Source organism: Sus scrofa, chromosome 3 (genome assembly GCF_000003025.6).
Source record: "Sus scrofa isolate TJ Tabasco breed Duroc chromosome 3, Sscrofa11.1, whole genome shotgun sequence".
NCBI lineage: Eukaryota > Metazoa > Chordata > Mammalia > Artiodactyla > Suidae > Sus > Sus scrofa.
In genome coordinates, this window is record NC_010445.4 from 19,116,827 (window position 1) to 19,142,908 (window position 26,082).

General features: G+C 53.2%; 1 protein-coding gene across 3 annotated transcripts in view; it reads left to right on the plus strand.

The window, feature by feature from the left end:
- Positions 1 to 25,726, plus strand: part of GSG1L (GSG1 like) — a 238,316-nt gene extending 212,590 nt beyond the window's left edge. For 2 of the 3 annotated variants that reach the window (XM_021086439.1, XM_021086437.1), the window contains 2 exons: positions 10,910 to 10,980; positions 25,139 to 25,726. In XM_021086439.1, coding sequence (XP_020942098.1) covers positions 10,910 to 10,980; positions 25,139 to 25,236 — 169 coding nt within the window. In that variant the 3' untranslated portion in view covers positions 25,237 to 25,726. The remainder of the gene's footprint in view (positions 1 to 10,909; positions 10,981 to 25,138) is intronic. The other variant, XM_021086438.1, reaches the window with a different exon arrangement.

Sequence of the window (26,082 nt, forward strand, 5' to 3'; positions counted from 1 at the left end):
GTGATTTGAGATCAGGGTTCAGGTGGGAGTCGGGCCTGGCTCTCGTGACTCTTATCATCTCACAGCTTTGGGGGCGGTGGGGGGGGGGGCTGTCCCTGCAGCCAGTGGATATTACTGAGATGAGAAGGTGACCTGGGGACCCTCCCCAAACCTCCTTCCTGCGTGCTGGGCCTTATGGGGCTCCGGGCGGTTGCAAAGCAGCCAGACCTTGACCTGGGGGAGATGGATTGGCGTGGACCTAAATTGTCCCATAGAGTGAAGGGCTCTGCCCTCTTTATGCATCCCCTTGACTGGTCAGAAAGGGACCCTAAGACCCATCTCCCCACCAGTTCTGCTCTCCCCCGTCTGTTATAGGGAAACTTTGGGGAGGGCTTGTTTGCACCTTCTCACCTCCCCCTCACGGCTGGACCCCCTGCAAGCTGCCCCCCCCCCCACTCCACCGAAATAGCTCCCAGGTGCCTAGACTGTGAGCATACACCCTCCGCCCGACGCCAAGCTCCCACCAGCCACTCTTCTGGGCTCCATTTGCCCCCTCCCCACTCCCGTTTGGTTAAATGGTGGTGCTCTCAAGGTCAGCTCTAGCCCCTTCTATTTTTTTTGGCCACACCTGTTCAGGAACCTGAGCCACAGCAGTGACAGTGCTGGATCCTTAACCCACTGAGCCACCAGGGAACTCCCTACCTTCCCTTTTGACATCAGCTTCAGTGACCACATACTCACCACGACTCCTGCATTCTCAGGCCCCTCCAGACCTCCACCCATACCCAGCAGTCTCCTTGGTGTTTTTACTCTGGATTCTCAAAGGCATCAAAAACCAATATGGTGAGAACCCACTTATCATGGTCTCCCCCAAACCCAGTCGTACTTTTCTCCAGGGTGGTCCTGCCTGTGCGAGCAGACACTGCTTGTCCTAGCCTTCATGTCAGCGCTCCCCAAAGCCAGTGTTTTTCCCCCACGAGTGGGTCACTTTTCTCAGTCTCCACCCCCGTCATTCTCATTCAAGGCAGCAGTCGCTCTCAGCTCCTCTGTGGAGGTGGGGTGGGCTTTGCCCCTCACCTCTGTCCTTCCTCAGCAGCAGCCCCTCCCCACTAAGCTCATGGGATCAGCAAGACCAGGGGCAGCTCCCAGGGAGCAAAGGTCACCTTGCCCTAGCAGACTGGCCAGTGACCTGCCCACCCTCATCTTTCTGCTAAAATGCTGCAGTGACTTCCCGTGGCTCCAGGACCAAGCTCCTTGCTTCTGAGCCTCACCAAGGACCCGGGGCCCCTCCCCCTGCACAGACCCTCCCCCCGAAATCTGGAAGTTTCCCAAATGGGGTCTGCCTCCATGTAGCCTCAGGATGACTCCCTGCTGCCTGGTGTGCCTCCTTCTTTGCCTTGTCGGTTCCAAGCCTGCAGAACCTATCTCGAGTATCAGTTCTGAACTGGACCTAAGCCTGCTGCTCATCCTCTGTCCACAGTGCTAACCCTGCCGCTGCGTGTGCAGGGCAGGGCTGCAGCTCCGTTCCCCTTGCCCCCTCCCCCCCCTTTTTTTTTTGCTTTTTAGGGCTGCACCTGTAGCATATAAAAGTTCCCAGGCTAGGGGTCCAATTGCAACTACAGCTGCTGATCTTTGCCACGGCCACAGCCACGCCAGATCTGAGCTGCACCTGTGACCTATACCACAGCTCATGGCAACACCGGATCCTTAACTCACTGAGCGAGGCCAGGGATCGAACCCGTGTCCTCATGGATGTGAGTCGGGTGTGTAACCCGCTGCGCCACAACGGGAACTCCCGCTCTGTTTTTTGTTCCAGACCACGGGGGTGGCAGCAGAAAGGCTAGAGCCTTGTGGGCAGGTCACTGGCCAGTCTGCTGGGGCAAGGTGACCTTTGCCCTCTGGGAGCTGCCCCTGGTCTTGCTGGCAGGACTTTCCCCTCGGGAAAAGTCCTCAGGTGTGCCCACCTCTGTGACCGCACACCTGGTCTCTCTCCTTGTAGCCAACCAAGGCTGGGCTGAGAAAAGCCAAATTGACGGCTTTTCATGTTGTCAGGGGCCCTTGGAGCTGTTGAAGGCAGGGATGGGGGGTTGGGCTGGGGGCTCCACGGGATGCTAGCGATTGTTTTTCTAAACCCTCATTTCTAGCCCACGCAGTTCTGAAAATCATCTCAGGATGCTAATAGCCAAAGGTCTTTTGGAGTTCCCGCTTGGGTGCAGCAGAAACAAATCTGACTAGTATCCATGAGGATGTGGGTTTGATCCCTGGCCTCGCTCCTTGGGGCGGGGATCCAGCGTTGCCTTGAGCTGTGGGGTAGGTCGCAGGTGCGCCTTGGATCCTGCGTTGCTGTGGCTGTGGTATAGGCTTGCAGCTCTGAATCATCCCCTAGCCTGGGAACTTCCTTGTGCCCCAGGTGCCACCCTAAAAAGAAAAAAAAAATGGAAAAAAACAAAAAGCAAAAAATAAACCCTAATACCAGAGAAACGGGAGATAAAACCATCCACCACACATAAAGTTCGGGGGAGGCGGTTGGCACTGTGGATATTTATCTTCCCTTTTTTTCTCCCCTGTATTTTCCAAATGTTTCATATCATGATGATCTTGCTCACAAAATGGGAAAAGAAAAAAAAAGAATTTTTTTTTAAAATGCCATCTATTTCCCTCTGTCTTGGAATGGCATTTCTGAGGGGGAGGTTATAAAACCGTAATCTCCTACCTGGTGGTCATTTATTTGCCAGATTTCCTTTTAATTCCCTCCTTCGTTCCATCACCAGCGCATCATTTAAAAATCATTGTGTTCTTTGTCCTCTGCGACTGCTTCTTAGCCATTTGACCCTCTGAGACGTGTCTTTCCCTGCTCCCCGGTACCCGCGGTTCCCACTCTCGCTGCTTGAATATTACTTCTCAGGGATGCCTCGCGCTTTATTGCTCTTTATGGGGACCCTTTGACATCGCTGTTGAGTCTCAAGAGGAGCACGGTGCCCAGAAATTAGAGGCGGTGCCATGGAAAGTTCGAGGCCCTCCCGAGATGAGCTTGAGGCCCAACACTGCATGAAAGGAAAGATAAAGGCACAGAGTGGTCCTTGAAGTGGAAACAGTCGTGGTGGCGGGAAGAGCTGGCAGGAGGGCTGCTGCCCAGCATCCACCTTCTCTGCAAATAACAGCCAGCTGGAGGGACATGAGAGGCTGGAGGAGTCGGGGCACCCTCCCGTGCCACTGTCCTTACCACCAGCTCTTTTTCTTTCTTTCTTTTACATTTTTCCTTATAGTTGATTTGCAATGTTCTGCCCATTTCTGCTGTACAGCAGAGTGACCCAGTTATACATATGTGTACATTCTTTTTCTCACATGACCCTCCATCCTGAACCATCCCAAGTGATTGGATAGAGTTCCCTGTGTTGCACAGCAGGATCCCATTGCCCATCCATTCCAAATACAACCGTTTTCATCTGCTAACCCCAGACTCCCAGTCCATCCCATTCCCTCCCTTCCCACCCCCCGACCCCAGCAAACACGAGTCTGTCCTCCATGTCTGTGATCCGTTTCTATTTGGTAGGTAGATCATTTGTGCCATATTTTAGACTCCCCATAGAAGTGATAGCATATGGTGTCTGTCTTGTCTGTCTTTCTCTTGCTGACTTACTTCACTCAGTATGAGAGTCTCTAGTTCCATCCATGTTGGTGCAGATGGCATTCGTTTGTTCTTTTTTATGGCTGAGTAGTATTCCATTGTATCTCTGTACCACATATTCCTAATCCATTCCTCTGACGATGGGCATTTAGGTTGTTTCCATGTCTTGGCTATTGTGAATAGTGCTGCAGTGAACATAGGGGTGCATGTATCTTTTTCAATGAAAGTTTTGTCCGGTGATATGCTCAGGAGTGGGATTGCTGGGTCATATGGCAGTTCTATATTTAGTTTTCTGAGATATTTATTTCCATACTGTTTTCCACAGTAGTTATACCAATTTACAGTCCCACTGGCTCTTTGACGATGCTCATTGCATGTCCTATGGCCCCGCCAGATGACAGCCCAGGATATAGGGGGCCGACTGGGCTCATGCTTAGCTTCACAAGCGCCCAGAGCCCAGGTCCAATGCCTTGTTCCTCAGATGTGATTCGGGGGGTCCAACAGCATCGGCCCCAGCTGGAAACCTGTTAGAATGCAGACTCCCAGGCTTCACTCAAGACCTGCGGAGTCAGAATCTGCATGTTAACAAGCTCCTTGGGTGATTGACAGGCACCAGCCCATGTGGGAAGCATGCAGCCCTGGTTATGAGTCAGGAGGTGGGTGGCCAGCAGAGGCCAGTGGATAAAGAAGGGTTCCACACCCCGGTGCTGCTCAAAGTCTGGTCCCCGGACCAGGGCCCATTTGCTAACATCCATGATGACAGAAGGAGAGAAGCTGAGACACGTGTTTGGAAACTTTCATAGTGAGTTGATATCACTGGTCTACCCAAGCTTGCCTTTTGTGTGTGGCTGTTTTTCCATTTCACTTTCTAGCAACCCTTTTTTGTTATATTTTTATTAAAAAGTTTGGTCCAAGGTAGATTGAAAAAACCTCATCCTTTATCAGTTTGAGAAGCTCACCCCAAAGACTCCCAGTTTATACCAGAAAGTGGCTGGAGATTTGGGAAACAAGCCAGCCTGGGGCAGCCGGAAAAGGGTGGGCTTTGAAGGTGGCACAGAGAGGGCCATGGCAGGTGGAGGGCGTGCTGGGAGCACTGTGCTGGGGAGGTCTGGCCCCCTCCCCGATCGCAGCAGAGCTAAGATCCAGTGGATCCCAGTTGCTGTGGCCACATTGGGTCCTGGAATTAGTTGGACAGGGCCGCCTGTAAGACAAGACATGAGTTCAAAACATCAAATCCTTGCAACCTCCCGGCTCCCATCACTTTCCTGCATCCTTCTCTTCTTTCCAAAAGAGCAAATGCTCAGGCTCAGCCCTGATATTGTGGGTCCTTGGAACAATGACCGTGGGACAGTGCGGTCCCACCCCCACATCGCCATTTACACACCTGCCGGCAGTTCAGGGAGAGTCTGGGTTGGGGGGTGCCCAGCCCCACTTTCCCCTGGGACCTCATGGCCCAAGTGTACCCAGAGTGGGGCTGATGGAGGACCCCCTTCCAGCCGGGAACCTGCAGGGCCCTGTGGAAACCTGCTTGAGCTCCAGGGACCAATAAACCAAAGTTCAAATCCCAGCCCTGCCACGAGCCAGCTGCCGGGGTGGAGCTGGCCCAGGAGAACCGGGTGGACAGATGTCATCCTGGCTCTAGGTTCAGTGATGCCACACGTTCAGTGATATCCAGGGGTCCTTTTCTCTGCTTCAAGTCAGCTGTGCTGGGGGTGTTCACCCACAGAGGCCCACAGACAGCAACACAGAACCCTCTTGATGAGAGGGCTGGTTTTTTTTTATTTACCAGCGCACCACGAAACCTCTGGCAAGTTACCAATCTACGTTGGCCTCAGTTTTCACATCTGTAAAATGGGAATGGTGGTGATGCTGGTAATGCTGGTGGTGACTCTGTGGTTGGGATACAGGTCTAGATAGGTGTGCATCAACCCCCAAATAACGAGGCTTTAAAGCATGGTCAAGTTTAGTTCTCTTACCCTTGAAAATCTGAGCAGGTACCTCTGGGGTTGTTGCCTTTCCCTGGGGCTCATTCACCTTTTTGGACACCGCAAATCAGTGCACTCAGCTTCTGCTCGGACCCTCCTTGTCCCTGGTTTGGGGAGACCCTGTCTCCTCTGAGGCCGAAGGCTGTACTGTGACCCCTTGCGGTTCCCTCTGCCCTGAAGCCAGAAGTGGTGGATACGTTGAAGCTTATTCTCTGCTTCTTGCCATACATCCCTTTCCTGAGGCAGCAAGGGGCTCCAGTGGAAATGATGCAATGAAAGGAAGGGGTTTGTGAGTTTTCTTGGGGTGGAGCGAGCATTCATGAGACGTTAAAATCCTTTCCTTCTGTGCTAGGAACTGGGAGGTGGGGTCACGGAGTCATCAACCCAAAGACCCCTGGGATGAGGAGTTGACAATGACAATCACGATAGTAACAAGTGCAGGCAGTGCTGTAAGAACACCAAACAGCTGGAGCCAAAACCTGTATTCATTCTGTGACTCCTTACAGCAACCCCAAGGCTGGGTACATTTTTGTGCCCATTTATCAGATGAGGAAATCAAGGCTCGGGGATGACAGAGACGTGTCCAGTCTCAGACAGCTGGTATGTAGTGGAGCCCAGTGGCGCCCAGCACTCCAACCCCTCACAGAGGAGACACCTAGGCGCAGAGAGGAAGGTGGCACAGCAGGTGCGTGGATGGCCTGAGGCTCTGGGGACCCACCTGCTGCCCTTTCTGAGCACAGCCTCACCCCCATCACCACCACCCCGCCCCTCCCATAACTCTTCAAGGCACTTCTTTAGATTCGTGGCTCACTTCTCACACCATCATTAAAAAAAAATAAGACTATCTTCAGAAAGCATGTAACATTTCCTGCAGGAAGTTGCAGTTCAAATGAAAGGAAATGGTCGCCTAGTGACATTTCAGTTGTTGCTTTTCTGTTTTTTTTTGGGGGGGAGGGGCCCTGCACCTGCAGTATATGGAGGTTCCCAGGCTAGGTCAGGGGTCGAATCAGAGCTACAGCTGCTGTCCTATGTCACAGCCACAGCAACGTGAGATCCAAGCCACGTCTTCGACCTACACCACAGCTCACGGCAACACCGGATCCTTAACCCACTGAGCGTGACCAGGGATCGAACCCGCAACCTCATGGTTCCTAGTCAGATTCGCTTCCGCTGCGCCATGACAGGAACTCCCACTGCCGTTGCCATAATGGAGCCTTAGCCACTCATCAGTTGGCTGCCAGAATCCTGAACCATTTTCACTGGCGAACCTGGTGGAGAGGGCACGTCTGTGGGAGGAACCAGCTTTTTCGAGAACAGCAACACAGCACAGCAGGCAGATCCCAGCTCCCTCTTTGAGAGGTGAGCACGTTATATGACTTCACATGACTTCCTTCGAGAAGCCTCTGCTGGTCCCAACCCAAGTGCATCTCAACCCTAACTGGACGTCGCTATCCCCAGGCAACTTGAAACTCCCCCAGTGATGTCAGGGGGCCTCCACGTAGAGAGTCACCAGCTAGAGGTGAACACGGCATCACCTGGACTCAAAATCCAGCCCAGCACCTGCTGGACACCTTCGTCTACTAAAAACATCCCCTTTTGTTTGCGTCTTGTCTGCGGCTGCTTTCCAACTACAAGGACAGTTGAGTCGCTATGACAGAGACCACGTGGCCATGGAAGGCTCCCGTATTTACCATCTAGACCTTTATGGAAAACTTTGCCAACTGCTGGACTAGACAGACAGTCCCCTTATTCAGCCTTCTTAATGTCCTAGCACATGAAGTTGTGACCATTGGTTCCTGTTGGCCAGCAGGCGTGAGTGTCTCAAGGGTGGGGACCTCTCTGAGTTGTCCCCGTGGCCCCAGCACAGCACAAGCCCACAGCTGATGTCCACTGATGGGCACGTGTTCTTTGATATGTCGACTGATGAACTTTGGGCTTCTTAGCAAGGTTTGGGTGGTTAGGGAGGATGGGTACCATGCCAGAGGGGCGAGGCTTTCCTTGAAGGTCAGCTCCTTTGCCCGCTGACCCCCTCCCCAGGGCTGAGGCTCCCAACAGAGTCCAAGGAGGTGGCCAGAGCACGAGGCCTGGAGGAAGATGATCTCAGGATAAGAAGCCATGAGAACTGAGAGCCTGGGGTAGATCAGGCAGTGGGTTCAAGGTCAAGGCTGTCAAATGCAGGAGGATGCGCGAGACCCAGTACTTAGCAGAGCTGGTATCTGTTGACCCCGAGGTGCCAGCCACAGCCAGACAGCTGGTACTCCAGGATGAAACTGGGCTCCGTTGCCTGATGCAGCCTCCTCTCCAGTGTTTGAATCAGTTATGGCTTCATGACCGCCCTTCTTCAGGCTTGAGCATCTTTGCATAACGGGAACTCAACCCCTTTTTAGATACCTGTGCAGCATCCCTTGAGAGGGTGAAAAACTGGGAAACACCTCAATGTCTATCAACAAAGGTACTGAATATGTATTATTCTTTCATGTACAACTATGAGGAAAGAAGAGGAATGGGATTGCTGGGTACTGCTATAGAAAGACATTGGAACTTTAAGGGTAAGTCAAAGAAATCAGATTTCAAAAACATCTGTTTAATTTGAGGCTATTTATATGAAGTATTCATTCTGAAATATTAAACAGTGATGACCCCCCCTACATGGCTGTGAAACTATAGAGGGATTTTTCCCTCTCTGTAGGATTGGAATTTCTTTTTCAAAAGCCTGTGCTATCAAGAAGCTAACAAAGAGAGTTCCCATTGTGGCTCAGCGGTAATGAATCCAACTAGTATCCATGAGGACGTGGGTTTGATCCTTGGCCCTGCTCTGTGGGTTCAGGATCTGGCATTACCATGAGCTGCGGTGTAGGTCTCAGACACAGCCTAGATCAGGCATGGTTGTGGCTGTGGTGTAGGCTGGTAGCTGCAGCTTCGATTCCACCCCTAGCCTGGGAACTTCCATGTGCTGTGGGTATGGCCCTAGAAAGACAAAAATAATAATAATAATGAAGAAGAAGAAGAAAGGAAGAAAACAAAAGAAACTAACAAAGATATTTCCACTACAAGACAAAAAGAAAAATAAAAGGACATTTTCCCTTATATTGAATCTTCCCATAGCATCAGTTATCTGTAGGACATTTGTCTTCCTATAGCTTCTGCACTCAGACCTTTGTTCTGCCATCTGGGACCACCGAGGCCACAGAAGGTCCTTGTAAACAAGAACTGTGTTCCGAGTTTGTCTCCTGGGAAGCGCAAGCTTAGTCCCTGGCACGGACAGTGTGGTAGGCAGTCATCACATGTGTTATTCAATGTCTGACATTTTCTAACGCTCCTTCGTGGGCAAGCCTGACTTCCTCCTTGACTGGAAGCTCTTTGAGGGCAGAGACGATGAAGTAGACATGTCTGTCCTCCATAGCTTCTGGTGCAAACTACACAGAGCAGATCCTCAGGAAATTTCTGCTGGACATGTGAATGAGCAATGTGGGGGGCCCGAGATGATCAGGGCATGAGTATTTCTTTCCCTCCCACGGAGGACATTTCTGGCGTTGTTTGCTTGTCATTCACCTGCCCCACATCTCCTTCAGCTCAAGATTCTGGACACAGCTGCGAATCAAGGCATAAGAGGTGCTGGGAAGATGCAGAAAATGAGGTGGGACATTTGCTTTGGAGAAAATTGAAATTTCTCATCCTTGTGTGAGAGAAAAAAGGAAAGCAATGGAAAGAAGAGGAGGGTGAGAAAAACGGAATACAGCCTGCCGGGGGCCACTGGAGAGAGTTTGGGGAATCACTGAACACAAGAAGTGAGGTGAGAGAGGTTTCAGGATGTCTGCAAAACAAGGAGAGGAGGTCCCTCATGGCTCAGCAGTAATGAACCCGACTAGTATCCCGAGGATGCGAGTTTGATCCCTGGCCTTGCTCAGTGGGTTAAGGATCTGGCGTTGCTGTGAGCTGTGGAATAGGTCGAAGATGCAGCCCAGATCTGGTGCTGCTGTGGCTGTGGTGTAGGCCAGCAGCTGTGGCTCTGATTAGACTCCTAGCCTGGGAACTTCCATATGTGCCAGTGTGGTCCTAAAAAAAAAAAAAAAATCAAAGCAAGAATTGGGGGGATGATGGCAAATGCAGGACACAGATAAGGAATTGGGGGTGCTTCCAGTGTTCTTTAGAACCTACAATAATGGTTGGAATTGTTTCTACATCAGGGGAGTAGGTTATGTTTGTGTAAAGGTGAAGAACATGTGGACTGGACCACAAGGAACTCTGGAATGTATTTGGGTTGCACACAGATGTGGGAATAGGGCCCCGCCCATTCTCTGGCCCAGTCATCAGTGGGATGGGGCTGAGGGCCTACGTCTGGACTCATGTAGGAGAGTCTGCAGCTGCCTCTACTCTGACCCTTGATCAGCTTCTTCTCTGTGCTTCTCATCCCATCCCCAGCTGTGCCAGTAGAGGCAGCTCCCTCTGGAATCACAGCGATCTTGAGATGCCAGAGGAGAAATTCTCACGGTTGTTGAGGGGAGAACAACTGTGGCAGAGGTCAGAAGATCAGGGTTTTGTTTCTATGTAGCAATGTCTCTGGGAAGTATTCTAATTTACTTAAGAAAAGTTTTAGAGTTCCCATCGTGGCACAGCAGAGATGAATCCGACTAGGAACCATGAGGTCGCAGATTCGATCCCTCATCTCGCTCAGTGGGTTGAGGATCTGGCGTTGCCGTGAGCTGTGGTGTAGGTCACAGATGGGCTCAGATCTGGCGTTGCCATGGCTGTGGCATAGGCCGGCAGCTGTAGCTCCGATTGGACCCCTAGCCTGGGAACCTCCATATGCCCTGGGTGTGGCCCCCCCAAAAAAAAGACAAAGGAAAAGAAAAGTTTTGCAAGTAATAAATGTCTTTTGCCCCCAAATTAGAAAATAGAGGCAAGGTCAAAAAGAAGCTTCCAGATGTAATCTCCTCTATTCTCCATTAACCTTTGGGTATATAGTCTGCCAAGTGAATGTTTTGAGCACCGTAGTGTGCAAACATTTCAACAGATCAAACCATACCCACTCTTTTGTAGTATCCCCTTGGCACGTGGTTCCCCACCTTTTGGTGACAGCTAATTTGTCAGCTGCATGGCACCTGCTGGGTCCCGTTACCTTCCAGAACCTCAGTTTCTTCCTCACTAAAATGGAAAAATAATGATGCCATGGGAAGGAGCCCAAGGAGCAGTCGTGCCAAGTTGCTTGGCAAAATGTTCTCCAAAGGGGAGGGGCTGCACTGCCCCTGATCCTGCCTCTCTGCCAGCCTGGGCTGCTCTTTCTGACGCCACCGCTTTTGGGTTCTTTTCTTTCCAGGATGGAGAAGGGGGATGGGAACGAGGAAGAGGACCTCCGCTTGGATTGTCGCCACGAGAGATACCCCGCCCGTAAGTGGCCTCACCTGCAGGGCCAATGCTGCAGATTCGCGGGCCGCCTGCGAAGCGAGGACCCTGGAGATGGGCCAGGCCAGCCTCCCTCGGCAGCCCTGCGTTCTCCCCCAGACACACACTAACGGAGGGTGAAACTCAGGCTGGGGTCTTGGCAGAACAAGTCTTCCACGCATTGGGGCCTGGCGATGGGGCGCTAAGAAAACGAGAGGGATACGGAGGTGCCTTAAAGAGAGACGGAGGACCCGCCAGGCTGGGGTTAGCCATTGACTTGAAGGGGGAACAGCGCCGGGGTAGAAGTAGCCCAGTCTGGGAGGTGACAACGTTCTGTTGGAGCAGAAGCTACTCGTGCCTTGGAATGTGATGCTTTCGTATGCCTCATTGGGTGGGCTGGCGTCTAGGGCGCCCTTTAGGAAAACAGGTGTCTGGACTGGAAAGCCAAAGAGGAGGGGTGGGGGGGGTCAAAGAAGGGAAAGGCCTTGCTCTAGACAGCAAAGGGAGGGAGCCCATACAAGATTAAAGTTAAAGTGGCAGCGGAGTTCCCATCGTGGCATAGCAGAAACGAATCTGAGTAGGAACCATGAGGTTGCGGGTTCGGTCCCTAGCCTCACTCCATGGGTTAAGGATCTGGCATTGCCGTGAGCTGTGGTGTAGGTCGCAGACGCTGCTCGGATCTGGCGTTGCTGTGGCTGTGGCTGTGGTGTAGGCTGGCAGCTGTAGTTCTGATTGGACCCCTAGCCTGGGAACCTCCATATGCCACGGGTGTGGCCCTAAAAAAACGGCAAAAAAAAAAAAGAAAAAAAAAAAAGGCAGCATCTCATCAGAGCCTGCTGAGTATGCTCCCTGCTCACTCAACTCTGTACTAAGGGCTTTTTATGCACCCCCCTACCCGTTCTTGCTGACCTTCAGCAACATCAGGCGGGATCACTACCCACACTTTGCAGAAGAGGCAGTGAAGGCTCAGAGAGGTGGAGCAATGTGCCCAAGGTCACACAGCTTAGCTAGTCTGTGGCAGAGCCGTTAGAGCAGAGGCTGGCAGTGCCCTGCCCATATCTCTCAGACCTTTCAGGAACGTCCTATGCCCTCAGCTGCCAGTATGTGCATCTCTGTGCCTGGGAGCTTCCCTGCTCCTCCACCCACAGAAGGCGGGAAGTACTGGGGAAGCTGGCATATCGATACCCCTTTCCCTCGTCCCTTGAGTGTGTGTTGCAGGATTAGCCAGGTTACCAGGTCTAGCAGCCACACCTGTAGAGTATCTCCGATTCCTACCTCAGTGTCTGCTCCTGAAGAACCTGAACTAAGCAGAGATTGGAGTTCCCATCGTGGCGCAGTGGTTAACAAATCCGACTAGGAACCATGAGGTTGCGGGTTCGATGCCTGGCCTTGCTCATTGGGTGAAGGATCCGGTGTTGCCATGAGCTGTGGTGTAGGTCGTAGATGCGGCTCGGATCCCGCGTTGCTGTGGCTGTGGCGGAGGCCGGTGGCTACAGCTCTGATTCAACCCCTAGCCTGGGAACCTCCATATGCCATGGGAAGCAGCCCTAGAAAAGGCAAAAAAGAAAAAAAAAACAGAGATTGAAACTCGGGTCCATTAGACACCAACCCTGTGATCCCAGGATGGAGGCGGTCAAGGCGCTTGGGAGGAGGCCTGGTTGGGGAGGAGGAGAAGGTCTGGGCTTCACACTGAAGGAAGAGACTCTCGTGGGAGGTGCCTGCCCCGGAAGACGGCCACGGTGCTAATAACTAGGAATTTGGGGGTGGGCAGGGGCTCCCCTACATGCGTCGGAGTGGAGGGCTTCCTGGAGGAAGGGATCAGGAACCTGGGCTGGGGAGCAGCCCCCAGGGATGCAGAGCAGAGCAGGAATCTGCCCGAGGGCTCCGGAAGCACATGTTTGGGATGCAGACGGAGCATCCTGGCACGCTCCAGAGTGCCCGTGGCCCCCCAGCTTGGGCCTGGGCCCCCTGAGGTCCCCGCAGAGTGGACAGGAAGCCCGAGGTGGAAAGAGGTCATGGGGTTTGTCTTGGGGGCAGCTGGGGAGCCACGAGGAGGAAAGACCAGATCCCTGAGGCCTGGAAATGGGGGAAAAAAAAAAAAGAGTGGGGGGAGCAAATCCAGCTCTGAAAGCAGGGCCCTGGATTGAAGAGTGAGGATAGCTGGGGTGGGGGGAGCTGCAGAAGCCTTCCCCTCACAGCCCAGCCCCTCACCACCGCTGCCCTGGCACCCACGTCACTTCCCAGGCATTGTGTTCCCCAAGTCAACGGCCTGCAGAGGGATCCGTCTTTCTTGCCCTTGGCAAATACTGAGCCATGTGCACCCTCTGTGCTGGCGCAGGAGACGCAGCCAGGAGCCGGGGCAAAGCCCCTGCCTTGTGGGGCTGGGAGTCTAGAGAGAGAATCAAGTAAGAGAGGAACTCAAGGGAGTTCCCCTGTGGCTCAGTGGGTTAAGAACCTGACTAGTAACCATGAGGATGCGGGTTTTGATCCCCAGTCTCGATGAGTAGGTTAAGGCTCCGACATTCCCGTGAGCTATGGTGTAGGTTGCAGATGAGGCTCAGATCCCATGTGGCAGTGGCTGTGGCTGGGAGCTGTAGCTCTGATTCCACCCCTAGGCTGGGAACTTCCGTATGCCTTGGGCGCAGCCAAGAATACCAAAAAGAAGTGAACTCAGAAACAAGCAAGATGATTACAGGTGCTAAGGAACCTGATTTTAAAGAGAGAAGAGAGGGGAGGAGTCCCCCTGGGACTGGGCCCTTAGGGGTGAGAAGGAGTCCGGCCAAACAGAGAGCCTTCCAGGCAGAGGGTCTGCAGGTACCAAGTCCCCAAAGCAGGAAGAGCCAGCACTGGAGGCCAGCGTGGCCAGAGAGAGGATTGGGGGGGAGTGGGGAGGAGATGGGGTGGGGCCGGGGGCGGCTCAAGAGGCAGGAAGCAGGGGAAGGAGTTGACTCTGCAGTGCGGAGCCCGGGAGCCCTTGGAGCTGGGAGGAGACTGACCCAAATCATTTATCTGTATCGTTGTCTATGTCACCCCTCGTCTGTCTCCACATCTATCCATCCCTCCTTCCATCCGTCTGCAACTTGGGAAAAGGATGGGAGGGGAGGAAGACTCGAGGCCAAGACACCAGCTTAGATGCTGTCACCAGCTTCCCCGGGAGTGATGGTGTCCCGACCGGGAGGCCACAGAGATAAAAGTGGGTGGATTCAGGAACTTTTGGCTGGAGGAATCGTCAGAGTGTTTTGTTTGTGTTCCTCTAGAAGCAGATCCCTGAGATAAAAGTTCAACAGCTAGTGCTTTATTTGGGTGATCCCAGAAAATACAAATAGGTGCCCACCTGGGCAGAAGACAAAGCCTGGAAGGGCAGGCAGCAGGTGGAAGTCCCGTTGCTGAGCCGGTTATCGTAGTCCGTGCTGGAAGACTTGGGGAGGCAGAGCAGAGCACGTGGGTCTGAGTTATCCCCCAAGATGTGACAGTAACTCTCCTGGGGGCTGCTGGGGTGGGGGGGCGGTGCATGAATTCTCCTGGGGCAGGTGAAGAAAGCCCTGTCACCCCCGCACCAGAGGCCAGCAGTGTGATCCCCTGGATGGGGGCGGTGGGGCAGCACCTGCAGCACCCGCTTGTCTGGTTTGAGGTGAGAGTAGGGGAGCCAAGAACCTAAGATGTGCACGGAAGTTTTGAGTCAAGGGCCAGATGTCACCGACAGATGGACATAGAGAGGATGAGTTTGTGGGGTGCCATGATGTCATGGCTGTGTCAGGCTTGGGGGCATGTAGGGTTGAGAATGGAGATGGTTGAAGCTGGGGGACTGCTGGGACTGTTTGGGGGGGATTGTGGTGGGAAGAGGGGGGAAGCCACTAGGTCCTAAGACCCTGGAACTCACAGGGAAGAAAGGGGACCCCAAATTCCCATCACCTCTGCCAGAGGTGTCTTTTATCAGGTAGTCAAGCTATTGGGATGACTATTGGGGGGGGCGGGGATTGGGCAGCAAAGGTGCTGGGGACTCAGAGTTAAAACAAGAAGGAAGAGGAACTCCTGTTGTGGCGCAGCGGAAATGAATCTGACTAGAAACCATGAGATTGCAGGTTCGATCCCTGGCCCTGCTCAGTGGGTTATGGACCCGGCATTGCCGTAAGCTGTGGTGTCGGTCGCAGATGCGGCTCAGATCCTGCGTTGCTGTGGCTGTGGTGTATACTGGTGGCTACAGCTCTGATTTGACCTGGGAATCTCCATATGCCACAAGTGCGGCCCTAAAAAGCAAAACACAACAAAACAGGAAAAAAAAAAAAAGAAGGAAGAGGAACTCCCATACTGGCTCAGTGGAAATGAATCTGACTAGTATCCATGAGGATACAGGTTCGATTCCTGGCCTCACTCAGTGGGTTAAGGATCCGGCATTGCTGTGAGCTGTGGTGTAGGTCGCAGATGTGGCCCGGATCCCATGTTGCTGTGGCTGTGGTGTAGGCTGGTGGCTACAGCCCTGATTCAACCCCTAGCCTGAAACGTCCATATGCTGCAGATGTGGCCAAAAAAAAGGGAAAAAAGGAAAAAACAAAAACAAAAACAACAAGGAAGAGGAAAAACCCCGTCTGCCGTCAGAGGGAGGAGACGCCTGAATATGGGCTGGATGCCAGCCTGAGAGCTGCGGTCACTTTCATTGTCTTAAACTGGGCTGCTTCTGTGGCCACGTGAAAGTCATTCATTCCTCCTTTTTTCTTTTTAAGATTTTTATTTTTTCTATTTTAGTTGATTTACAATGTTCCATTCATTTCTGTTTTCTTTTCTTTCTTTTTTTTTTTTCTTTTGTCTTTTTAGGGCTGCACTTGCGGCATATGGAGGTTCCCAGGCTAGGGGTCGAATCATAGCTACAGGTGCCAGCCTATGCCACAGCCACAGCAACGCCAGATTTGAGCCATGTCTGCGACCTTCACCACAGCTCACGGCAACGCCAGATCCTTAACCTACTGAGCAAGGTGAGGCCAGGGCTCAAACCCACGTCCTCATGGATCCTAGTCAGATTCATTTCCGCTGAACCACGATGGGACCTGCCCATTCATTTCTTTAATTAAACAGATCTTGGCTAAAGTTGCTTCTCTGGGCTGGGCACTGCATGCTGGGCAAACGTGGAGATGGATAAGGCAAGTTCTGGACTAGGGGAGCTCCCAAGCCATTGCTATATTGTGGGGGTTTTTTGTTTGTTTCTTTTTTTGGCCACCCCGCAACACATGGGGTTCCCGGGCCAAGGATCAGATCCAAGCCTCAGCTGCAACCTATGCTGCAGCTGTGATAATGCCAGATCCCACTAGGCCGGGCTGCCAATCCCCTTGCCCCGCAGTGGGAACTCCGCCTTCGCTGTATTGTTGGCCGGAGTTCTCACAGGATTGACACAGGCACTGTGACAGCAGAGCCCTGGCATCTCATCCAGAGGTTGGGGTGAGGGTGGGGTGCAGGAGAGGGAAGGGCACAAGGCCTGGGGGGGGGGCCCAGCTTGGTAGAATTATACAGCTAGAATGATGAGACCCGGACTGGATGCGGAAAATGGGGAACCGGAAGAGCTTCGTCCCACCAGGTGTGAGGACAACATCTCACCCTTGTGTATGTTCTGAGGACTTTACCTAGATCCTGTCATTTAAACCCAAACAGAGCGCTGTTTCACAGACAGGGAGAGCGAAGCCCGGGGTGGGGGTACGGCTGTGCCAGGACGTGGTTGTGCACCCAGCCTGTCCAGTTCCAGAGCCCTAAGCCACCAAGTGAGCTGCTGTGTGTCCATCAGTGGCTCCACGTGCCAGGCGCACCCCCATCTACCAGATCCTGGGCCGCGTTTGGGGCTCCTGGGCCCAGCCACACATGATCAGACCGTCTGGTGAAGGGACACCAGCTCCAGAATGCAGCCTCTTAGCTGCTAGGGCGGTTGTGGCCAAGAAAATGTTTTGGAAATGCCTGGAGGCGTTCCGCCACATCTCCGTCCTGAGCAACCGCTCGGATCTGGTGGGGGGCCCCTTGCCGGCAGGGAGGCGCAGGGGAGGAAGAGCCCCAGGGAGCGCACATTATGAAACACTTACTGTATGCAGGGCCCTGCTCAGCCCTTGACAGCTGTCTCATCTGATGGCTGGCGCAGCCCTGGGGAGGAGGGGTGATTGTTCTTATTGTGTAGACAGGGCAACTAAGGCTCCAAGAAGTGCGTCGACTTTGTGGAGATCTCTGGTCCCCAGACCGTTCCTGCTGTGGCCCCCAAACTCCCCACATTCTGCTCCAGCCACTCTGGCCTTTCTCCTCCTTGAGCGTGCAATGCTCACTCCTCCACGGAATCTTTACACTTGCTATTCTCTCTGCCTGGAATGCTCTCTCTAAATCTTTGCATAGCTGGCTTTGTCCCTCCTCTTTTTTTTTTTTTTTTTTTTTTTTTAGGGCCACACTCACAGCACATGGAAGTCGCCAGACTAGGGGTCCAATCGGAGCTGTAGCTGCCAGCCTACACCACAGCCATAGCAACATGGGATCCGAGCCCGACCTACACCACAGCTCACAGCCACGTGGGATCCTTAACCCACTGAGCGAGGCCAGGAATTGAACCTGCGTCCTCAAGGAGACTGTCGGGTTCTTAACCCTGCTGAGTCACAATGGGAACTCTGGCTTTATCTCTTCTTTAATCTCGGCCAAGAGCCGCTTCCTCAGAGATGCTCCCAGCACCCGCTTCCCCAGTTGACCTCATATCGTTGGGTTTGTCTGTGCTTCCCGGTATCTGTATCTCTCTGAAATCTTTGCCTACCTTGTTTTTGTTTTGTTGCCTTTCCACACTGGGTTTCACAAGATTAGGGATCTTTCTTGTTTTGTCTTGTTCGCGCCGGTATCTTGAACGCCTAGAGCAGTGGGAGCTCAACGGCTACTCTAAACCCCTCAATTTTCCCCACCAAATTCCACCCAAGAAGCCACTTCTGTGAACAGTTGCATGAACTTAGGGTTATTTTAACCCTTCCAAAAGTTGCTATTTTTTTCCCCCCTTGGGCCACTGTGATACGGATGCTTCCACAGTTTTCTTTTTTCCTGAAGAAAGAGTTTGCTTTTGAAACCTGCCTTTGGGGCTTGGAGGGGCCACCAGCCAGCTCAGGAGCGCATCAGATGTGACATTTGATGGAGGTGTCTGCATCTTCCTTTTAGGGGCAACTGGGGTTTGCAGCTGATTGCAGCTGTCAAGTTCAATGCCCGAGACAAGCTTTTGATTTTGCCAGGTGTGTCGGCAAGGCTCGGCCGGGTGAGAGGCTGTCACTCGCCAGGTACAGAGGTGGCTTCTGGGAGCTCCGTCTAGACGAGTCTTTGCTGCCGCTGCCCTCAAAAATAGCAGAGGGAATTTCAAGGAAGACGTTTCTGGGCTCAGAGCAACTTGGCATTTTTATTAGATCCACATCGCATCCAATCGAATACTGCTCGTCTGCTTCCTTTATTAAAATGGAAACAGACAATTTTTCTGAAAGAAATACCAATGACACACTTGCTGGGCCCACAGACAGCCATGCAGCTTGGTGCATCGGAGACCCTGACACCGGGGGTAGAGAGATCCAAGCCAGCGTCAGTGTCAGAATCCCCCAGAGGGCTCCTTGAAACACCCCCTGAGCTTCTGGCCCAGGAGGTCAGGGTGGGGCCTGGGATTCTGCATTTCCAGTGACAGTGCTTGTGCAATTCTGAGCAGCCCTTAGTTCTGGGCTGCTGCCAGGAGCGAGTCTGCAAGTTGCCACCTGCATGGGCTGCTCAGCGGCTTCTGGCTAGAAATGACTGCCTCGGGGGCCCCTTCCCTTCCAGTCCATCCTCTGAAGACACAAACTTGACCGCGCCTTCTCCGCCCCTCCCAGCCCCAAAGCCTCCTGTGAGCGCATCCCTGGTGGGAGTCAGGTCCTGCACCAGCCCCTTCCAGAAGTTTCCCAGGAAGCCTTCTCCCACCATCCCATCCCTGCTGCATTTCCCTTCAGCTACTCATCACTCTCAGAATCCTTCTTTGCCAGCTTTCTCCCCCCTGGAATGGAAACATCGTGAGGCCTGGGACCTTGTCACCACATTTGTGTGGCGGCCCCAGTGCCCAGCACAGGGTCAGTGATCAGTCCCTTTCCAGTGAATGGTTGAGCTCACCTGGTCCTCACGCGGTGGCTGCTGTGAGGACCGTGTTTTCCAGGTGAGGTTCCTTAGATTCTGAGTCACAGAGTCATTTTTCTTGGCTCACTCGTCTGGGTGACTCCAAGCTCAAGCTGTGTCATCGTCTTTCTTCTTGACGTCTACTTCCCCCCAAAGCAGCTCTACTCTGATCATCCTTGATCCTAGGAAACACTTAGGGCCGTTGTTAAAATACAGATTTCCAGAGCTCCCATCGTGGTACAGTGGTAACAAAACTCGACTAGTAACCATGAGGATGTGGGTTCGATCCCTGGCCTCACTCATTGGTTTAAGGATCTGACATTGCCATGAGCTGCGGCAGAGGTGGCTGATGTGGCTCGGATCCTGCATGCCTGTGGCTGTGGTGTAGGCCGGCAGCTGCAGCTCTGATTTGACCCCTAGCCTGGAAACTTCCATATGCTAAGACTGCAGCCCTAAAAAAAAAGAAAAACAGATTTCCCGTAGCTTCCAAGTCCTTGGTTTGGGGCAGGCTGGGAATCCATATCAGGCCAGTCCGGTGACATGGCAGACACCCCAGATGCAGGAGGAATCCTGTACCCCCAGGGCCTTGCTGGGCCTGCCTTTTACACCTGACACCCAGCAACTTTTCGACTAACACCCTCCACTCCTCACCCCTGCAGCCCCCTGTGCCCTGCCTTCCAGCCTCATTAGACCATCTTGCTCTCCTCCAACCCCCAGCGTGGCTAGCTTTTCACACCTCCTGCAAACTTCACTTACCTGCCAAGAACATATTTCACGCCCCGTTCCTTCTGCCCTAAATGACCCACTCCCTTCCTCTGTTTGGGGAAAGAAAAAAAAAAAAAAACTTACTGGTGGAATTGTGAGCCTCACTCACAGTGCTTTCCAGGTCTGGCTCAGGTGTCTGGATAAAGCAACCAGCCCCCTCCCCGGCTCCTGGCAGAGATGCTTATCTTCACATCTGTATATTCCTGCCCTGGTGCTTGAGTAGATGAGGCCGAATTTTATAGTCATTGCAAGCCCAGCCTCTGGAGTGAGGCTGCCTAGGTTTTTTTGGTCCCCCCCTCTCCTGAGCTGCACCCGTGGCCTGTGGACCTTCCCAGGCTAGAAGTCGAATTGGAACTGCAGCTGCCAGCCTACACCACAGCCACAGCCACACGGGATCCGAGCTGCCTCTGTGACCTACGCAACAGCTTGCAGCAGTGCCAGATCCTTCACCCACTGGGCGGGACTGGGGATCGAACCTGCATCCTCATGGATGCTAGTCAGGTGTGTGACCCCTGAGCCACAACGGGACCTCCAACTGCTTAAGTTCAAATGTTGGCAGTCAAACAAATGGCTTAACCTGTCAGGGTCTGAATTTCCTCTTCTGGGAGGTGGGCATAGTGATGGCACCCAAGCTCTCTCCTTTCTGGGGATTGAATGAGCCAGTGAACGGGAAGCAGAGCGAATGGCAGAGGCAGGTTTGATCTTGTCACCTCTCGTCCTCCCTCACTAGACTGTGAGCACTCTGGGTCTGCGGTTCAGCACCCAGTATGGAGACTGACACACAGTAGGCTCAACAAATAAGAAACAAAGCCCTCTGTGGCTCTGGGGAGAGGGGCCAGGTTCCATGGTCTCAGCCTGATTCTGAGTGTGGGAAGATAAGGTGAAGAGAATGATATGGCCCAGAAACATGGAGTCCCCACATGATAGACTGTAAAACAGAGGAGTGGGACCCCCCATTCGATCTCCTAGGACAACCCACCCCCCAAGGTGGACCAGAACACCCAACCTTCCCCTCCACGTGGATCCCACATACACCTGCCCTTCTTCCCACATCTTCCATCATTTATTCATCCGACAGCTCTGTGCTACCAACACCATGTGTGGAATTGCGCTGGGTGCTGGGGACACAGTGACGGGTGAGAGCAGAGCTGTGTCCTCCTGTTGCGTAGAGCCTAGAAGAGGAAGATGGGAGGAAACAAGTGAACTGATATTCCCGAATATGATGGCGTCTTTAAAGCACCCTCAGGGTGCAGACATGGACACGGGACACTTGGGGGCGAAGTGACTTGCCCAAGGGGCTCTGAAGCTGGTAGAGGAATTAGTGACGGTGGGCAGGTGTCGACTTGGAGAGGCAGTCAGGTGGCCACGGAAGAGAGATGCTGGGGTCACTAGCTGGAAGGGGTCAACAAAGCCAGCCATCTCAGTGCCAATCTTGACTCAGCCCCCACCTCTCCCCGCATCCCATGCCTTGCTACACCTAAGCGGTCCAGGTTGGGCAGCCAGACGGGAAGGAGGCTCTGGATGGGCCCGTAAATCCTTGGTGAGAACCTTTCAGCACCTTGGACAGGGGTGGAGGGGGTCCATCTGGCTCTTCCGTGCCCACCCTGGGAGCCTATGGGGTTAAGAACACACCTACCAGTCACCTGCCCGCCTTCACTGATTCCTCTACCAACTTCAGAGCCCCTAGGGTGAGTCACTTCCTCTCTGAGTGCCCTGTTTCCATGTCTGCACATTTTTAAAAATATTTTCATGTTTTTATTTTAATGATGTTTATTTTTTTTCCATTATAGCTGGTTTACAGTGTTCTGTCAATTTTCTACTGTATAGTAAGGTGACCCAGGCACCCATACATAGATACATCCTTTTTCTTACGTTATCCTCCATCGAGCTCCATCATAAGTGACCAGATATAGTTCCCAGTGCTACACAGCAGGATTTCAGTGCTTATCCATTATATTTTTCTATTATCACTGATTTACAGTGTTCTGTCAATTTCTGCTGTACATACAGCTAAGTGACCCAGTCACACACACACACACACACACACACACACACACACACACACACACATTCTTTTTCTCTCATTATCCTCCATCATGGTCCATCACAAGTGGCAAGATAGAGTTCCCTGTGCTATGCAGCAGGATCTCATTATGAATCCAACTAGTATCCAAGTCTGTCCATTTGTGCGGGCATCTATATTCTTGGTCTTTTTTTTTTTTTTTTTTTTTTTAGGTCTGCACCCACCCCCGCCCATGGCATGTGGAAGTTCCCCGGCCAGGGATTGAAGCTTCACCACCGTAGTGACAACACCAAGTCCTTAACCCACTGAGCCACCAGGGAACTCCCACAGGCAGTTTTAAATGTTCTACAAGCTTTAGTCATCATCATTTAAAAGCCAGGAGATCTGATTTCAAAATCCTGATGTTCACTTTCTCTGAGCTTTTTGGACATCAAAGCCCACATTCCTCATGACAAAAACTAGCCAGAGCTGGGAAAGGCTGCTTCTGGCCACTTCCCATTTATGTCTTTTGCTTGGGCCCCTCTTTTTCCTTAAAAATACATGATGATTTTCTCTCTATGCCAATAAACTATCCACGGTTCTGGCTGTTGGCCACAGTAAGAGCGGGTACAATCATTTCTAGATACTCATTTAGAAAAACAATCAAAGCTTTCTGTGCACCAAATATTTGCTTTTAGATTAAAAAAAAAATCCCAACACCTATATTTTGGCAGCAAGCACTTCGAAAGAATGCAACTGTTTCAGTGACTGGGGCCAAAACAAATGATTTTCCTGGGGCCAAACGATTCCAAAATGTTTGCCAAACATTTCCTACCCCCTTTAAAAACATAGTAAAATTAGCAAGGCACCAACATTACAGAGTATTAAAAACCAAAGAAAAGCCAGCGCCAAACACACACACACACACATACACACACACACTCATACACACTACACAATGTTGGCACAACCACATTCGCCTTTGCCTGTTTCCTTCCAGCTTTTGTTATGAGGAAGAATCTCCCAACAGTCAGAGCTGCTTTAGGGGTTGGAGGATGAGTAATGAGCTCTCTGTTCTTGGAGGTATGCAAGCAGGAGCTTGGCTTAGGGATGAGAAGTACATCTGAGCATCCTTTAGAACTGGGAGCAGGAAACCAAACAACGCAAAACCTATTTCTTTTAATGCCGAAGTTTGGAATCAGGAGGAAATTAATTTAACCCACTGACACTGTAGCTGAGACTCCTAAGGCAGATGCTTATGCTGGCTGAGTCTCAATTTCCTTATCCGTAAAATGGGTGGTTGCTACCTCAGGCTGGCAAGGACATGAACCTAGCAGGGGGAGTTCCTCTCGCGGCTCAGCAGGTTAAGAACCTGACTAGTATCCATGAGGACGCGGACTCGATCCCGGGTCCTGCTCAGTGGGTTAAGGATCGGGCATTGCTGTGAGCTGTGGTGTAGGTTGCAGATGTGGCTTGGATCTGGCATTGCTATGGCTGTGGCGTAAACCTCCAGCTGCAGCTCCAATTCGACCCCTAGCCCGGGAATTTCCATGTTTCGTGGCTGTGGCCCTAAAAAGACCAAAAAAAAAAAAAAAAAAAAGGGCTTCTCAGGGGCATAGACCGCAAGCACCCTGTGGCTGTTAGTTTTCCCCGCCCCCTTCCAGCTGGTCCCGCCCACTGAGCCAGGCAGCCCCTCCTCCCTGCGTTTCCCCTTTGCATCTTCCTGGCTCCATGGATCCAGGAAGATGGGTCCAGGAAGATGGGTCCAGGATGGAGCGTTCTCCAGGGGTTGAGCCAGTGCTCCCCTGGGCGGGACTTTGGGGTGGGTGCTCCAAAGATAGGGAGCCCCCCGAGGCCTGGAGAGAGCATGTCCGGAGGGCTTCCTGTAGGAGAGAACACTTGAGCCAGGCTTGGAGTTTTGATCCCAGTGTAGCAACAAGGACAGTTTAGGCAGGTCCCAGCGTGGCAATGGAAAAGGGACTGGCGTGTTAGAAAGACATCAAGGAGACGCTTGGGTGAAGGCAGGGGGAGCAGCTGCTGAGAATCAAGAAAAACACAGAAGGGTCAGCAAGTTTGAACCGTCGAGCCTCCCAGCCTTTCTGTTGCCCAGGCGGTCAAGGGCACAGGGTTGTGGTGGAAGGTCATAGAATCTCTGCCAAGGCCCTGCGTGCTGCTCAGCATGGGCTTTGGGGCATCCGAGCACGTCCTCGCTGGCCTGGGGTCAAGCCCTGGAGTTGTCTCCACTGTTCTCCTTCTCACCCTCCCACAGCTCCCTGAGCACGTGGGACACACAGCGGAGCCAGGGGAAGCCTGAAGGGGCAGGTGGAAGGGTGGGGAGATGGAGGCAGGTGAGGGCGTGGGTCGGGGATGGGTGGGGGATAGAAAGTGGGTGTATGGGTGGCTGGGTGGGGTGGGTGCACAGAGTTGGTGGGTGTGCAGTGGGGGGTTGTTGAGTGAGTATGTTGCCAAGTTAAGGGTGGGAGATGGAGCTCCCTTCATGGCTCAGTGGGAAGAAATCTAACTAGTATCCATGAGGACGCAGATTCGATCCCTGGCCTCACTCAGTGGGTTAAGAATCCAGGGTGGCCATGACCTGTGGTGTAGGTGGCAGACACCGCTTGGATCCCGGGTTGCTGTGGCTCTGATTGGACCCTTAGCCTGGGAACCTCCATATGCCTCGGGTGCGGCCCTAAAAAGACAAATAAAACAGGTTGGAGACGTGGTGAGTTAGCGGCTGTGTCAGCAGGTTGGGAAGCAGATGCGTAAGTTGGAGTGTGGATGGGCAGCTGGGCAGGCGGATGTTTGGGGTTGTGGGTAGATGCATGTGTGGGACGCTGGGCTGGGGGGTGTTACGGGGTGCTGAAAGGATGGAGGGCGCCCTGGTGCGGTGGGTGTGACGGCTGGGAGATGCTTGGGTAGGTTTTAGGGCTGCGCCGGGTCATGAGGGGGTCATGTGTGAGCGGAGCGGTGGATATGTGGGTGGGTGGCCGAGCAGATGGCAGCAGATATTGGCAGGTAGATGTCTAGGTGTTGGGAGACTGGTGGCGTGAGGTGGGTGGGTGACAGGGGCACAGCATAGGTGGGTGGATGGTGAGACGGTGAGTGGGACCGTGGGTAGAAGGCTGGATGGGGGTTGAGCGATGGGCAGGTGAGAGTGTGGGAGGGTGGGGGAAGGCCTGGGGGGGGTGGATGGGGAGCTGGGAGAGGGGCGGTGGGCAGGTGGGAGTGTGGGTGGAGGAAAGCAGCTGTTGGCACTGCCCATCCTGTCTCTTTCAGGACACCAGCCACACACGGGAGACTCCTGGCCCCGCAGTTCTGCACAGGAGGCATTGGAGCTGAACCGCCAGTGCTGGGTCCTGGGGCACTGGGTGTGACAGTGACCCAGCCGGGCTCCAGTCCTCAGGCCGTCATGGGCACCAGCCCCCTGCCACCAGACCGCTAGTCTGGCGCTTTCAGAAACCTGGTCTGTGTGCTGCGAACTCAGCCAGCCTGCGTGGAGGACACGTGGCCCGCCCTGCCCCCCACGGCCTGGGTCTCAGGCTGCTGGAATCGGGGCCTGGGTGGCTCGAGGGATGTGGCACAGGGCTGCACAGCGTGACTTTGGGATCGCAGCTGCTAACTCTTGCCCCCACCACATGCAGAGCCCTGCTGGGACGCTGAGAAAGACACATGGACGTCGGCCACTGAAACCTGGGATCCATGAGCCAGCCGGGAAGTTCAGGAGGCCCCCAGCGTGCAGAGCCCTGTGGGGGAGGGGCAGGGAATGGGTGGGGCTTCTCGAAGGAGGGGCAGCAGCACTCCAACGCGGGGGGGTCCACACAGCAGGCACACAGCAGGGGCTCAATAAATGCTTGTTGAATCTGTTTTCTGGCTGTGTGTGGAGGCCAGTCGCTCTCTGGGCTGTGGCTGCTCCCTCATGGCACCACCCTATCAGGTCCCTAAGAAGCCTGAAGATGAAACAGCCCTGAGTGTGTGGGTTGGGGGCCAGACACTGAAGTGTGCGGAGGTGGAGCAGGGAAACCTGGAGCCAAGGTTGGGTTTGGAGGCGGATCAGGATGGAGTCAGGCTGCCAGGCTGCCTTGGATTCCAGAAGGTGAGTGAAGTCGGGGCTCAGGCAGGTGGGAAATGTGGGGTGGGTGAGAGACAGGCCCTCAAACCCGGGCCCCAAGCAGCCCTGACCCCCACAGAGACCCTTTACCCCGTGTCTAAAGCCACATTAC